Source organism: Lepisosteus platostomus, chromosome 7, assembly GCF_059453375.1.
Source record: "Lepisosteus platostomus isolate fLepPlt1 chromosome 7, fLepPlt1.hap1, whole genome shotgun sequence".
NCBI classification, from domain to species: domain Eukaryota; kingdom Metazoa; phylum Chordata; class Actinopteri; order Semionotiformes; family Lepisosteidae; genus Lepisosteus; species Lepisosteus platostomus.
Window position 1 is genome coordinate 20077349 of NC_142617.1, and position 14472 is coordinate 20091820.

Consider the following 14472-nt stretch of genomic DNA (forward strand, 5'->3'; position numbering starts at 1 on the left):
TGAACATGTGGTGAACGTACAGTATAAAGTTCACACAGACAGTACCACAGGAAGTAAACCCAGGGCTCCAGCACCGCGAGGCAGCTCCACTGTGTAGCCCTAGAATACATCCATTATCATAAAATCACTTATTTCTTCTAAAGTTTGCACATGTAGGGGCTACATCCTAGAAAGGATGCCAGTCTACTGCAGGGCATGCACACAGACACAGGCATAATTAAGACACAAATCTAAGTAGAAACTCCCTACAAGTGCATTTAAAACTAAGAGGACAAGGCACCTCTTTATCCAAAGAAGTGTGGGAGTGAGTTACCCAGCCATGTGGTGGAAACTGATAGCTTTGCTTTCTTCAAAAAAAAAAAGGCTGGATGAGATGCTTGCGTCAATAAGCTACTACCAACCAATTGAAATTGCTGAAAACTAATGAAAACATTTTGACTTACTTTCAAACTCTCCAGTACAGTATATGTTCCCCACATGGGAAAGGAAAGACTAGGAACCCTAAACTGCAAGCAGCATTGCAGTATTAACAAGGGATAAGATGAGAAATCATCAATGGTACCATTGTTTGAAATGCTGCTGGTTTAAATAAAAACTTGAGATGAACTGAAAAGAATGTTTAAAATAAAAACAACCGCACCACCTTAATGCAGATGATGCAATCAACTGTTAAAGAAAACATTGAAAGCAAAGCATCGCTTTCAACATTTTACTTTTCTCTTTTTGTGGTGCAAAATTGAACATTTCCTACATGTACAGTATCAGCAGGTGTTATATTCTATGTTCCAAAAACACAAAGCAAAAGGGAACAAGCTTCAAAAAAATATTGCAATATCCACACCGTTTAATGTCACCTCTTATTTAACACACATCCTCTAATGGGCTAGTCCCCAGCCAAAGAGTGATGCTTTTAAACATAAACAACAGGGTACAGTTAACACTAAAGTAAAACACGGTGATCTCGGACGCAACTTCAAAATAAAAAAATAGTCCAGTCATGTCGAGAACTACAATTCACACAGAACGTGTTCAAACCTTGGCTACAGCCTGTCATTAGTCAACTAAAGCTGGGGTTCCTTGAAGAGACGCAGGGTGGCATGATAGCACAGTGTTTAGCATTGCTGCCTCAAAGCACTGTTCTCCCTGGGTATACATAAGTTTCCTGTGGGTGCTCAGGTTTCCTTCCACTATCCAAAGACTTCTGGAATGGCTTATGGGATAATCAGCCCCTGAACAAGTGTGTGCATGCCTGTGCGTACCCTGTAAAGGTCTTGCATCCTGTCCAAGGCATATCCTACCTTGCACCAGCTGTTTGCTGGGATAGGCTCCGGCTCCTCTGTGACCTCAGTTAGAAAATGGATGGAGAAAGAAAAGCAATTGAATGAATGTGGTTGTGAGTGGGTGCACTTGAGCCTGTGAAAACTTTCTAGATCCCTTGTGCCAAAGAGTCTCCAATTTCTTGGGTGTCTGAGGATATGCAGTGTTATCACCAAGAAACCCAGTCTTCCTTCTATCAGTGGTAGCTCTCCCGTCACAGGCTGTGAAACTCCGAGCAAGTCTAATCGTTAAATGGCTCTGATAGGCTGATAATTGCCCAGGATTTTGTCATGTGGTAAGAGGATAGTGAATCTGAGACAGGAAGGAGCCTGTGAGAACTTACATTAGCAAGAGCATGACACCAACCAATTTGACTTTCATGCATTTAAATCATTCTTAGGTGTTGTGCAAAGATCAGGCATTTTTTCCCAGTATGTACAGTATGTACAGTATGTAACAGCATGTGAAGTGACAACCAAAAATACAGATTAAACAAATCCCCGAATAAGTTAAAACCACAAATACAAAAATAAGAATTATAGATCTTTTATTGTGCATGGATCTTTCTTGTAGATATCATGGCTATAGAGTTACAGTTTAGATACATATTTATGAGATTATACAGTTTTCATTACGAAGTCTGACATTGTACAAGTGATATGTTTGGTAATATTTATATCAAGTTTGGATTTTTTTTTGGAATGTACAGTATATGAGGTAACTGCAAACATTAAAATTACATAAAATTTTTTCTTTCCCCAATGCAGCAAACTGCAAAAGGGGAATATCTGAATGGCACAACTTGCAATTACATTTTGCACTATCAAAAATAGGAATTTGAATTTTACTATGACAAACAGAAGCCATTTGCAGGGCAGCAGATTCATTGCAACATTATATTTTTTGTGTATTTTAAAGACATTTGACAAGGTACCAGCATTGTTAAAACTGCTGCAACAGCAAGTAACACATCGGCCAACAGCCAAACACAACATCAACTCTGAAGGTCAGACAGCAAAACTGTGACAGGTTGCTGTTTGCGGTCAGTGAGAAAGAATGTAACACAAAAAGTGTCAAGTTCTGAATTTATAAGAAGTACGTGTAACAACATAGACAATTAACAGGCAAGAAACCGTTATTATTATCCCCTCAGAAAATAATTAACTTAAAAATAATGATGATGACGTTAAACAGGATGAATACTGAGTGCTAAATGTGATTTCATAATTAAAAAGTGTTTTACACAAATCAATGAACACAAATATCACTAAAACAAAAGAGACAAAAATCTCAGAAAAATCTTCAGAAAATAAAAACAAGAAACAAAAGAAACTGAAACTGCAGAAGTGTACACAGATTATCACATTAAGTGTGAATTAATTCCAGGTAATTAAATTCTGGTAACCCTCATGTTAAGAGTCATTCAGACTGTTAAGCTTCCTAATGCAGTTTTAATTTTCAGACTTTGAAAATGAAAGATTTTGACAGGTACGATTCAGTGGTACAACATTGCAAAAAACTCACAATACACAGTTAGGGCTTTGCACACTGAAAGAAGTGTTCTAGAAACGCATCACAAACACCACATGCAGTCAGCCATTTTTTGTACAAGGTGCAAATTCTCTTTTTTTTTCTCTTAAACTCAAGGGAGACTTCAACAAGCTTTTGTGCTGAACTCAAAAGTTTGGATTAAAGCAGCTACATGTTAAAAAATGCAAACTCCATTTTCCCTCTTATGCCCCCCGTTCACAAAGCCCTGATAAACAGGTCCATGTTTCTTACAAAAATATATCAAATATTACCTTTCACAGTCACGTTTGCATCCTCACACACTCTGGACTCAAAAGTATTCAAAAGTGCTAAATGAGTGTTATACAATACTAACAATAGATTAATATACCTATATATTTGCTGTACACTTCATGGGTCTTCTGCTTTTCATCTTAAAAAAAGAAACTCCAGCTCTGGCACTTAAGAATAAAGAATTGCATGTCTACTCAGGCCATCACACTGATTTCACTGAATCTGGGCCGGCATCCTTTTTTACTTTACATGCTCACTGGCCACGGCGAAAGAGGATTCCTTGTTAAATTTCACAGGGGAAAATTAAAACAAATCTAAAAAAACCAAGGGAACAAAAAAAAAAAGAGAACAACGGTTTCTTCTCCTTTCGGCAAAAAAAATCGACACACACAAAGAAAAACAAAATGGAATGGTGCTATTAACTGTCAACAAATTAAAAGAAATTCTGAAGGTGCAGTCGCTTAACTTTGCCTCGCAATGCAGATATCCACCCCCAAACCTGGGAAAGGCTACCGAGTTTTAAAAAAGGTTCCTCTTCAAAAACTGCCAGGGCCCTCTACTGCACAATGCAAGCGCTATGTCTTCAGGAAAACAGTGGGGAAACGATGGCCTAGCATGCCTACACTGTGGCAAAGAGTGAATTTAACAGAAGTTGGAATCACAGTACAATGTTTTTAAAGCCGGGAGGGGTAAGAGAGAAGGGAAAGTGATTAAGGTCAAAGTTGTTTGTTTTTTGTTTTTTTTGGTGGCGGGCACGTCACTTGATGACAAAGTACTGGATGACGAAGGCAATCAGGATGGATATGATCGCGAACAGCACGAGGATGACGGCGGCACACTGTTCATCACTCAGTGTGCGTTTGGTCCTCGCCACTTCCACAGTGTTCTTGGCGCCACTGGAAGGCAGGTCGCTCCTGGGCGAGGAGAAGGAGACGGTGGCGCTGTAGGGGCCTGCGAGCTCCTGGGGCCCCGAGGGAGATTGGCACTGGCGGATGGCGCAGGCCCGGAAACGGTATTCACAGTTCACCTGGAGCCCTGAAACGTGAAAGGATGTGGCCGGGCCTCTGTAGATCTGCAGAGGAAAAAGAATTCCAGCAAACTCAAATTTAATGACCCACTATATGGACCCTGAAGCGACAACATCATTCCTCAGCTGTTATACTGCCATTCATCACTGTTTGTGGCCCAATCAGATTTTGCAGGCTGTTAATTAGTTTGTATTGAGGGGTCTTAAAAGTTACCATAGAAAATTCCAAGATTAAACAAAACAGAAAAACAAAACTGCGTTAAAACTGGTATTGCATTATTTTATGCACATTTTCTTTAGCCATATTATATGGAATCAAATAAGTCCAAACTCAAACCTGAATTCTAGTCACATTTATTCGAGCTCTGGTGAGTTTAATCTGTCATGACATCCGAACAGTAAAAGATCCATCCATCCCCTTTTTAACTGCTTCATCCATGTCTAAGTTGCCAGGGAACCCTTCAGACTGTGACAAATAATCAAACCAGTGCCAATTCCCCCAGAACTGTGGGAGAAAACCAGAGCACCTGGAGGAAACCCACTCAAACATGGGGAGAACATACAAACTTTACACAGATAGCACTCCAAGACTTGAACCAAGGGCCTCATCACTGAGAGACAGCATAGAAAATGGATGGATTGATTTTGACCAAATGGCTATCCTTGTGGATCACTGCTAGTCCCAAATTAAGTGATGAGGACACTAAGGATTTAGCTCGGCACTTGTCATTGGACTCTTATCCTGGAACAGGCATGGCCTAAATCCAACTACCAGAAGAGTTAAATATTTAGATTGGTTTCATTGTAAGGATGTTCAAATGTCTTTACATTAGGAGATCAATCTTAAGTTTAGATGCTTACAGATTTAAAAGGAAAAGTAATTTCTTGTGCACTGAATTAAAAAAGGGGATGCTTATAGTGGTGCAAAAGAAGACAGAGACTTTATCATTCATTCCTGAGATGTATGTAAAGTTGCACAGTGCAGAAAAATGCTGGATTAAGCAACTAACATGGTACACAGATTAACATTTAAACACAATGTTTAAACCTGAAGCAACACCAACAACACAAAGACTAACAATGTTCACCAACACTCCTGACCGGGATATCACAGGTCTAATTAAACTAAGATGAAGTTAAATTAAACTAAAGATTCTAAAGAAAGCTCAGTTGCCACAATGTTTCTTTTTTTCATCCTTTCAGCATGGAATTATCTTATACTTGGTCCACTGCTTTGTTAATTTGACAGTGCCAGTAAACAACCTAAGGAATGAAAAAGATCACATACAGTATGAATGAACAAATTTAGATTATCAAATGTTCTTCGAGTGTAACCTGCTTCAAAAACGGGATCTTAGCAACACTGCATAGCCACTAAGTGTAAAAAACTATTAAACAGTTGATACCCGATGAGTGAAGTCCTCGTCATTAGTTTTACATTTAGATAACTATTTTAATATTATTATATTAATATTAAATTCTGATCAAAATGTAGCCTGCCCAATAGATAATTCATGTAAAATCAAACACGCACGATAAAAAAGTCAACATCATATTCTGTATTACTACTGAGATTACAATTTCAATTCAACATTAATAATTTTATTATCCGGCTTAAACATTTCAAAAGTCGAAACCAAACAAAGGAGTAACAGAATTTCACACAGTCAGTGAGTACTGGTGACATATGCTAGGAGAGTAGGGCCCAAAGGCTAAAGTGCCCGAGGTCTCCATCAAAATGAAGCCAGCTCTGAAGATCTCCCCTAATTTCCATCAGATTCACAGAGAGAATAAGCTTGAAGTCCTCCAGTAAATGAAACTGAAGCAGACTGGACTAGATGATGTGTGCAGGCTATGTTTCATGGCAGGAAGTCAAAAAAATGGAAAATGAACACACCTCCTGCATTCAATTTTGGATTACCTACAACAAAATACATTTAATCTAATATTATTTATCCCAGTTTAATTTCATGAAGTATGGAACCAAGGGAGTTCAGTGCACAGCCTTACAGTCTTGCAAGAGCTTTTGTGTATAATTAATAATTATTGCAGAGCTTTTCAGATAGTCAAATCTGAACTGACTTTACTTGAGGAAGGTTGTACATCAACTGTAATCATTAATGGTTACGTAGGCAGAACTGTCTCATTTCAAATGGGACCAACAATGGGAAACTCACTGGGTCAATTGGGGGGACGTCAACTGAATGTCTTGGGAGCTCCACCTAAACATTTTTGCTTTCCCCTATATGGAATAATTTCCCCTTATTTAAAGGTTTTCAGGCCTTTATCAACCCACCCTGTTCAATCAGACATACAGTATTCATGCTGAACGAGTCAGTGATGTAAAAAAATGTTTTGGAACAAATTTATGCTGAGAGGCACTGGAACATGCTGTGCTTTTAATGCCTCTCAGCTTTCTGGATGGAACAGGAAATACATCTAGGAGTGGTAACAGGGACACTGTAGATCATTTGTTTTGTTGCTGAAGATACTATGTGCAAAAGGATGCATGCGCTTCTGTCCAAGACTAACCAGAGACTAGTAAAGCTCTGCTTACTAAACAAGTGTCCAAAGCACATTGATCAAAGGTGGATTTATCCAGAATGTTCCAAAAAAAAGTTCCAAGGACTGCTAAGACAGGTGATCAGCAGACATCCTCTGTGATTAAACAAATGTCATTTATTAACGAAGACTTCTGGACAAGAGCTGGAACAAATGCCGTTAAACAGACACAGCAACGCTGACAATAGTAGTAAACAGGACACCTTCGCCAGGGAAACGGGAGACAACATGAGCTAATGAAGCCCGTACACTCCATTGAGAAGAATGTGGGAGAAAGCGCTCACACACAAACCCTGGAAACTTCTAAGCAAATTTTACACGTGCAGGAAAAGGGGCTGTGGAAGAATAAACAGAAATAGCACAAGCCCATTTATGAAGTCAATCATTCAGGCACATACTCAAAGCAGGGTTTGAGAAACATGTAAACACCTGAAGCAGAGTGTAAATAATTAGCCGTCACCAGTATTAACACTTCAACTCCTAGTAGGAATGATAGTAATGCATTTCATTTGGAAGATTCAAGCAGAGATCCACTGTACTTGATCTGGTCATGAGAGAAAAAAAAACATTTGAATTGCAGCCAAAGGCTAGTGATTATTGAGGGAAGTGACTGCTGCTTTCATAAAATCATGAGTTTTGCAACTTGTAGCTTTGCAACTGACAGGAAGATTAAAAATTTAGTATAGATTTATGCCATATAAGGGGCTTTTGCTATTCATTGTGATTTGTATATCATCCACCTATATAAAAATACACCGAACACTGCCTGTTTTTCAGAAAAGTATTTTTTCACATGAATTCTGAGAGACACAGGGTCTTCTTTAGATTTGAAAATAAACATTTTCTTTTTTTCACCTCGAGTTAAATGTATGGTTATATCTGCTCCTCAAAAGGAACCTTTTCCTTTACCCAAACCTTCAGTTCTATCCCACTAATGTACAGGTTACCACTTAACATTAACATTCGTGAATTTGCTTATTCAGTCTGTCCGACGGGGAGTGATGGAAAAAGAGCAGAGCTGAATGTTGATCTGATAAACAGACTAGTATCATAAGATGAATCTAGCAAATGAGTGAGCCTCTTCCTGCAACCTGCTCAAGTACCCACTACCCAGCATCTGCATCTCAGAGTAGTCTTGTGTTTGTATTGTAATGATCTCTGCGTCCACTACATGGAAAATAACAGACCAGAGACGATTTTACAGGCTCACTGACAGCTTTATTGTCCGTTTCACTACAGTGGGGTGTGCTAGGCAGAGAGTAAGTTCAGGGTATATGCAGAGAAGGTATTCATGTTATTTTACCTAATTTCTTTGAATTAGGGATTACTGTTGTTTCTTTTACTTGATCAGTGTTCTATAACTTGAAGACAATGCACTAGTACTTTAATTATCATGTAAGGTAGGATTACTCAACTTTAAGCCATACGTGATATGTACTGTAGTACCATAGAACGATATGAGGTTATATGGACATTTTGCTAGTCGGTTTTCTGCATCTACTGTAAATCTGCGTCTGTACCTACATTGCAACAGAACAGGTAACTGTATCCTTTTATCTGAAGTGAGTTTCTAATAACACCTAGTGAGCTGCAGGAGGGAGGGAGGAGAACCACATTTTAAGCTAAGGTCTACAAAGGTTAAAAAATGAATTTCAAAGGACAGCAATTTCCAGCCCTAACTGGTTTAATATGAATTTCTGGATACATTTATAAAAGAACCCACAGAATAAAAAGGAGAATATCACTAATGGAATTCCACTTCATCTATCGTTGGTACACAGCATGAGGAACAGGCTACACTTCAGAGACGGAACCAGCAGGTAATAACTGCTATGCAAATGCAATGCTCATGTGCAGGAAACCGTGTTAATTCAGCCTTACTTTTCTGACGCTGGTTGCATGGACAAGCTGTGTGGAAATTTCCAATGAAATAATGAAAATAAATGAAAATGAAAACATGGGAGGCAATTTCACAAACTACTGTGCTCACAATGGGGGCAATTACCTTGTTCACTTGCTTCTTTTCTTTTGAGCTTCATTGTTACTTAAAAGGCTTGTTTAAGCTTTTGAGAAAGAAAATAACTTTTGCAATGATTGCAATGAAAATCCCTCATGTTTTAATTATTGTATACCATCTATCAGAGGGCAGATGAATAAAGAAAACGAACAGGCTGTTGTATGAATATGGTATTCAGATTCTTGTTGCCAGACACCAATCCACTACTTGTGTTTTATTCTGAAAGCTAGAAGTGATACAAACAAAACAAATAGTCATGTTTGGTAAAAAAATATTTTTTCTAAACGATAAAAAGGGAACTGAAGTCAATTGAGCAAACGGAGGGCCCATTTTCCATACATTTGTTCTGGTTATGTGACTGAATACTGAGCTTCCAACATTTTCCAGTGGTCATAGTTGATTTGTTGAATGTATACCATATAGTATTTTCAAAAGTCGTCTACTTGTGGATTTTTAAGTATGTCATGATTTGTTTATTTTATACAACAAAGATTAATTTAAATCACTCATATACATATCCCACAAAAACACAACATTCCAAAACAACTTGTAAAAATAAGAAACTATAAAATTGCTCATGCAATCGGGCATTTTTGAAAATCCTTCCTCCCCGGAGCACCGGAAAGTCAATGAAGTAGTGTTCCTTAACACAAACATTTAAGCTCCAAAGTGACTTGGAGGAGAGCTGACTGGAGGAGCAATACATGTTTAGCTGTTAAAAACGAGGGTCGCAGGCATGGCAAAATCTCCCGAGATCAACACACACGGCAAGTCAAAAACACTCTGGTCTTCTCAGGCCCACCCACTCCTGCTGGTGCTCAGCCAATCATGCGCATTAACTATTACTGAGCACAGCGCACAAATGTGCTGTATCTAAATTCATCACAAAGTGGTTTAAGAAAGAATACTCCCAAGAGTGCTGTACTTTAGAGCTATCATACACTTGTCCTTCTAGTAGATAAAACAGTAGACATTTCCCTGCCAGCAACCAGGAAGAAGAAATATCTTTCTAAGTAAATAATTTTAACCAGGCTGTGAAGGATGAGTCAAGTTTAAAATACTTGTTCAAAAAACTTGAATGTACAGTACAGTAACACTTGGGATGATGTAATTATTGGGATCTACACTAGAAACACTTTCTTAATTAAATCGATCTAATTATTGGGATAATTGGTAAACTAGTGAAATTTGAAGACGATACTTAAATTAGGAGGATTGGAAAAAAACGAAGAAGAAAGAAGAAAAAAATAAAATTAAAAAGATTTTGATAAAAAGTCTGAAGAAACTGAACTGAGAAGATTACAGTTTCTTCTTACAGCCTAATTCAAGTATCCTTAAACTTTAAGTTAAAGGAACAGACAAAGTCAACTCAGAATCAACAGCTAAACATGACACAGAAGACAACAGTGGAAGCCATGTGAATGAAAACATGAGGCACTTTACACAAAGGGCTGTGAGAGTATGGAACAAGCTACCCAGATATGTGGATACCCTAACTCCTTTCAAGAAATGACTGGATAAGAACTTTGGATAAATTATGTAGTCCCAAACTGGTTGAAAAGACTCCTTTCATTTAGTAATTTTCTTATGTTCTTACCACAGTAGTCAAGCTGAGATAAATTTAACTAAAATTACATTAATAATCTGATTTAATATTTTATATTTAACAGTCATTTTATAAGATTAAGCTCCCAGTAATGCTTAATTACATGCTACCAGCTCATAAAAGACTTATTAAATCTCCAGACCTCCATTAACTTCTAAAACCATCCAAATTAATCATGAAATAGTGAAAACAGTCTGAATTTGCTCAAAATACTGGCTGGAATAAAACAATCTGATGTTTAATGACCCCTTCTCCTGTTTCCCTCGTTACTTTCCATAAAGACACAGAAATCGCATGCCTGTCAGCAACTGAGTGTTTTAGTAGTCCTAAATTATATACACTGGACCAGAAGATATTATTAAAAGCTTGCAGTAAGGTAAACAACCAAAAAAGACTTACTCAATCACAGTCTGAAACCCTCTGCTGCAAGGCTATGTTTACCATTCAGCTTGATTCACTAAGACCTGCTTCAGACTTTCAAAGGCTTCAGTAGTAGTGTCAACTTTGTTTCTCACTATACAGTAGTAAAGTTCTTAAAAAGAACTGACAAACTTGTAAAGGCAAAATACTTTTTATGGTCATTCAAAGAGCAATGTACACCTTTCTCTGCCTAAAATACACAGTAACCTTAGCCTGGTAATCCTTTACAACTTCTAAAATCTGCTAAGACTCAATTGTTTGTCTTAATGTGTGTTTCAGAGCAGCGGGAGATAAATTAACTGGTAATTTAAGGAAATCCCCAAGGAATGTCTTAACTACCTACAGTACATTATCCAGACATCCCTTATTTGGACTGCTGTTGTCAAATCTAACTGCTTCTCAATATCACCACCTGGCTGTGCCTCTGACTACTGCAGATCCTGAAGACTGTAGGTTTGGTGTGTTATTCACATGTGAATAAAATAACACAAATCCAAATTTATAAAATACAGAAGACACTTAAAGCACTCAAAATGGTCTCTGGTATAAAGCTCACAAGATAATGCTAAAAATTGCTACATCAGAAATAGATATTCTCAACACCACCTGTCTGATCAAGAAAGTGCAACAGCACCTGTACTTCCTAAGACGGTTGAAGAAAGCCAAGATATGTCCCCAGATCCTCACTACCTTTTACAGATGCACTACAGAAAGCACACTGACAGGCTGCATCACACATCAGTGTGGTATGGCAACTGCAGTGCTGCTGACTTCAAAGCCCTACAGCGGGTGGTGAAAACTGCCCAGTCCATCACTGGGGTTACCCTCCCATCTATCCAGGACATTTATGACAGAGGGTGCTTAAGGAAAGCATAATCAAAGACCCCACACACCCCAGCTACAGACTTTATGATCTGCTACCATCTGGAAAATGGTACCGGAGCATTCAGGCCCAGACTACCAGACTCAGAGACAGTTTTTACCCCCGCACTATCAAACTGTTAAATTCCCAGCCTCTCTCACTCTCACCTCACCTCTCACCTATGAGCCGAACCTCACAGTGCCTTCTTCCTTTCTTTCTTACCAAAAACCCAAACACACATTGAAAATCTACCTCTACCATACATGTCAAAAGCTCACTCCCCATAATTTCTATCCCTTTATTTTATTCTGTTGATGCATATTTTTGCACATAACCTGTTACCTTTTTGTTGTTTTGCACATTGCCTGTTGTTGTTTTTTGCACATCGTCTGTTGTTGTTTTTTTTGCACACTGCCTGTTGTCTCTGTCTTTCTTTTGCTACACAATTGTATTGTTGTTGTTTTTTTCTCTTTGTACTACTTATGTCCGAGAGCTAGCTAAATATCATTTCGTTATACCATATACTGTACCATGTATATGAGTGTAATGACAAACTTGAACTTGAACTTAAACTTGATATCCTTCAGTTGCACTGTAGTTAGGGTGCATGGTTATGAATGGCATTTCAGAAAGATGGCTAAACCCTTGAATTATCGTGCTAAAAGTTAAACCATGTTCAATATTTGCACAGTGTAGAGAAATACAGCACAGTAGATAGCAAGCAGTATGTGTGGATGCAACCACAGTATGTTTTATATAAATCTGTGGCAAAACATTAGGTTTAAGGACTTTTTACTATTAATAAAGATAAATAAACATGCAAGGGATCAACCTTCAAATCTCTAACTTTCAAATCCACAGCCTCCTTTGTTAACCACCAAACTATTTTCAGGCTGAATGTTGCCTGAAAAGGATTACCTTCCTTTTAAATTGTGTACTTGTGTAAATATTTTGACAATGTTGTTGCTTTATCTAATCTAGGACAGGCCTCTCATATCAAACTAAGGCTTGCTGAAGCAGAGGTTGCTAGATTATGAGGATGGATGCAAGAGAAAATGCTATGAACACAATGCATGAATTAATGGTGCTTTACAAATAGAAAGAACAGGTATAATATAATTAATACAGTACAATCAAAAGAAATACAAGCCTGAGTATGAAAGCAGGTTTTAAAACAGGATCTGAATGTGCTTACTGACTTGCATGATCTGACAGGGGGAGAGAATTCCATAATCTTAAAGCAACAGGCCAGCTCACCTATAAAATCAGGAGCCAAATTGTTCAAGCTTTTAAAGGTGATTCTGAAATCCACAGGAAACCACTACAAGGAAGCTAAAGCCACACTGCATGCTCATTCATGGTCACTTTAGTTAAGATTTAAATGTCTCACTTCTGAACACAGTACAACTTATATTTTAAAAACAGTATAAAGCGGGATAAAGTAGCACTAAGAATTCTAGCAGGATGTGCATCTTATTGTCCAACAAACCTACTCCACGTCATAAAACCACAAAAGAGAAAATCTGAGTTTTTGAGTTTCAGTAATTTACCTATTACCTGCTCCAAACATTTGCCTATGCCATACAGTATATAGTACCACTGTCCGTTGAATAAAAACCATACAGGTATCATTTGGATATTACATACATAACCAATACCACTTAGGTTTCAGGGTTACTAAGCTGCATATAAGCAATACTTGAGAATATTGAGTTCAGAAAAACAAGTAAAGGTTTATCCCATGCAGAAAAGAGAAGAAAAGAAACAACATTTTGGCTTTGGAGCCTTCTTCAGGTGTGCAGCTACCTACTCACACAAGTTCAGAAGAATGCACAGGTGACGCAGCAGCTTAAAAAAACAGTTCCTGTTTAAATGTTATGAACTTATTTTAAAGGCTGAACTATTTATTTTTCACAAATGTTTCGGGAAGGTGCCTGCTTGAGGGGAATGCACACAAAGAACGAAGAGATGGCCAACTGCGTCCTGCAGTCAGGACTGAGGCAAATTCGGAAAATATTAAAGTTTTGTTCAACACAGAGAAAAACAAGACAGGAATTCTGCACTAGGTACATTTCATGATGATTAATATTCTAAACCATGTTTGTAGACTTCTGTTTCAGCACACAGATTATAAGTCACTAAGTCATCCGCATTGACAATAAAAAGTTTCAGCCAGACAGACCGAAGAATGAGACCTGACAGCAAGAGCCATGCTGACAGAACTGTTTTGAGAGGCAGAGATGGCGATTCTCCTTGTGTGAAAAGACCTCCATCATAAACTCTAGGATATGACACAAAAAATCTTCCCACTTAGTAATCATAAATCACAAAAGCAGACAGAAGGTTACCAGAAACATTTCTTCACTACATTAACAAGACACTAACGGAGGTTATTTTAGTTTAGGTTAGTTTACAGCATTGGTTTTTAAAAATACAGTCATTGTAAAAAAAAAGTTGCATTTCTGTTTCTTTTAAGCTTTGTCTTCAATGAAATGGATTTCGAGTCCACTGAATTTTAAACAAAGCTGAGGTGAATTAAAATTCCTTGAAGAAAGCATTTGTTTTAATTAATTACAGCCTGGAGAGAACTTAAACTTTAGAGTTGTGGAAAGTTTGCAGAAATAGCACTTGCTGAAGGAAGAAGGACCAGATATAATTTCTTATGTTACTGCTGAACAATAACATTTTAGAACAATTCTTATTATAAGAGACTTAATTGTACATAATTGCATACAATACTTGCACTCAGTAAAACCTAATATACCTGTATGAGCACCATGCGCTAGTACTGTAATAGAGTACACCTGTGTATTTTGATAGCAAGAGACTATTAATAATTGTTTCTAGGCTTAGGTATG

The 14472-nt window shown here is 37.8% G+C and overlaps 1 protein-coding gene across 10 annotated transcripts in view; it reads right to left on the reverse strand.

Moving 5' to 3' along the window:
- Window positions 1-1847: 1847 nt before the first annotated feature.
- Window positions 1848-14472, reverse strand: part of fndc3a (fibronectin type III domain containing 3A) — a 113130-nt gene continuing 100505 nt past the window's right edge. For all 10 annotated transcript variants that reach the window (XM_088639651.1, XM_088639650.1, XM_088639660.1 and 7 more), the window contains one exon: window positions 1848-4192. In XM_088639651.1, the coding sequence (XP_088495777.1) occupies window positions 3878-4192 (315 nt within the window). In that variant the 3' untranslated portion in view covers window positions 1848-3877. The remainder of the gene's footprint in view (window positions 4193-14472) is intronic.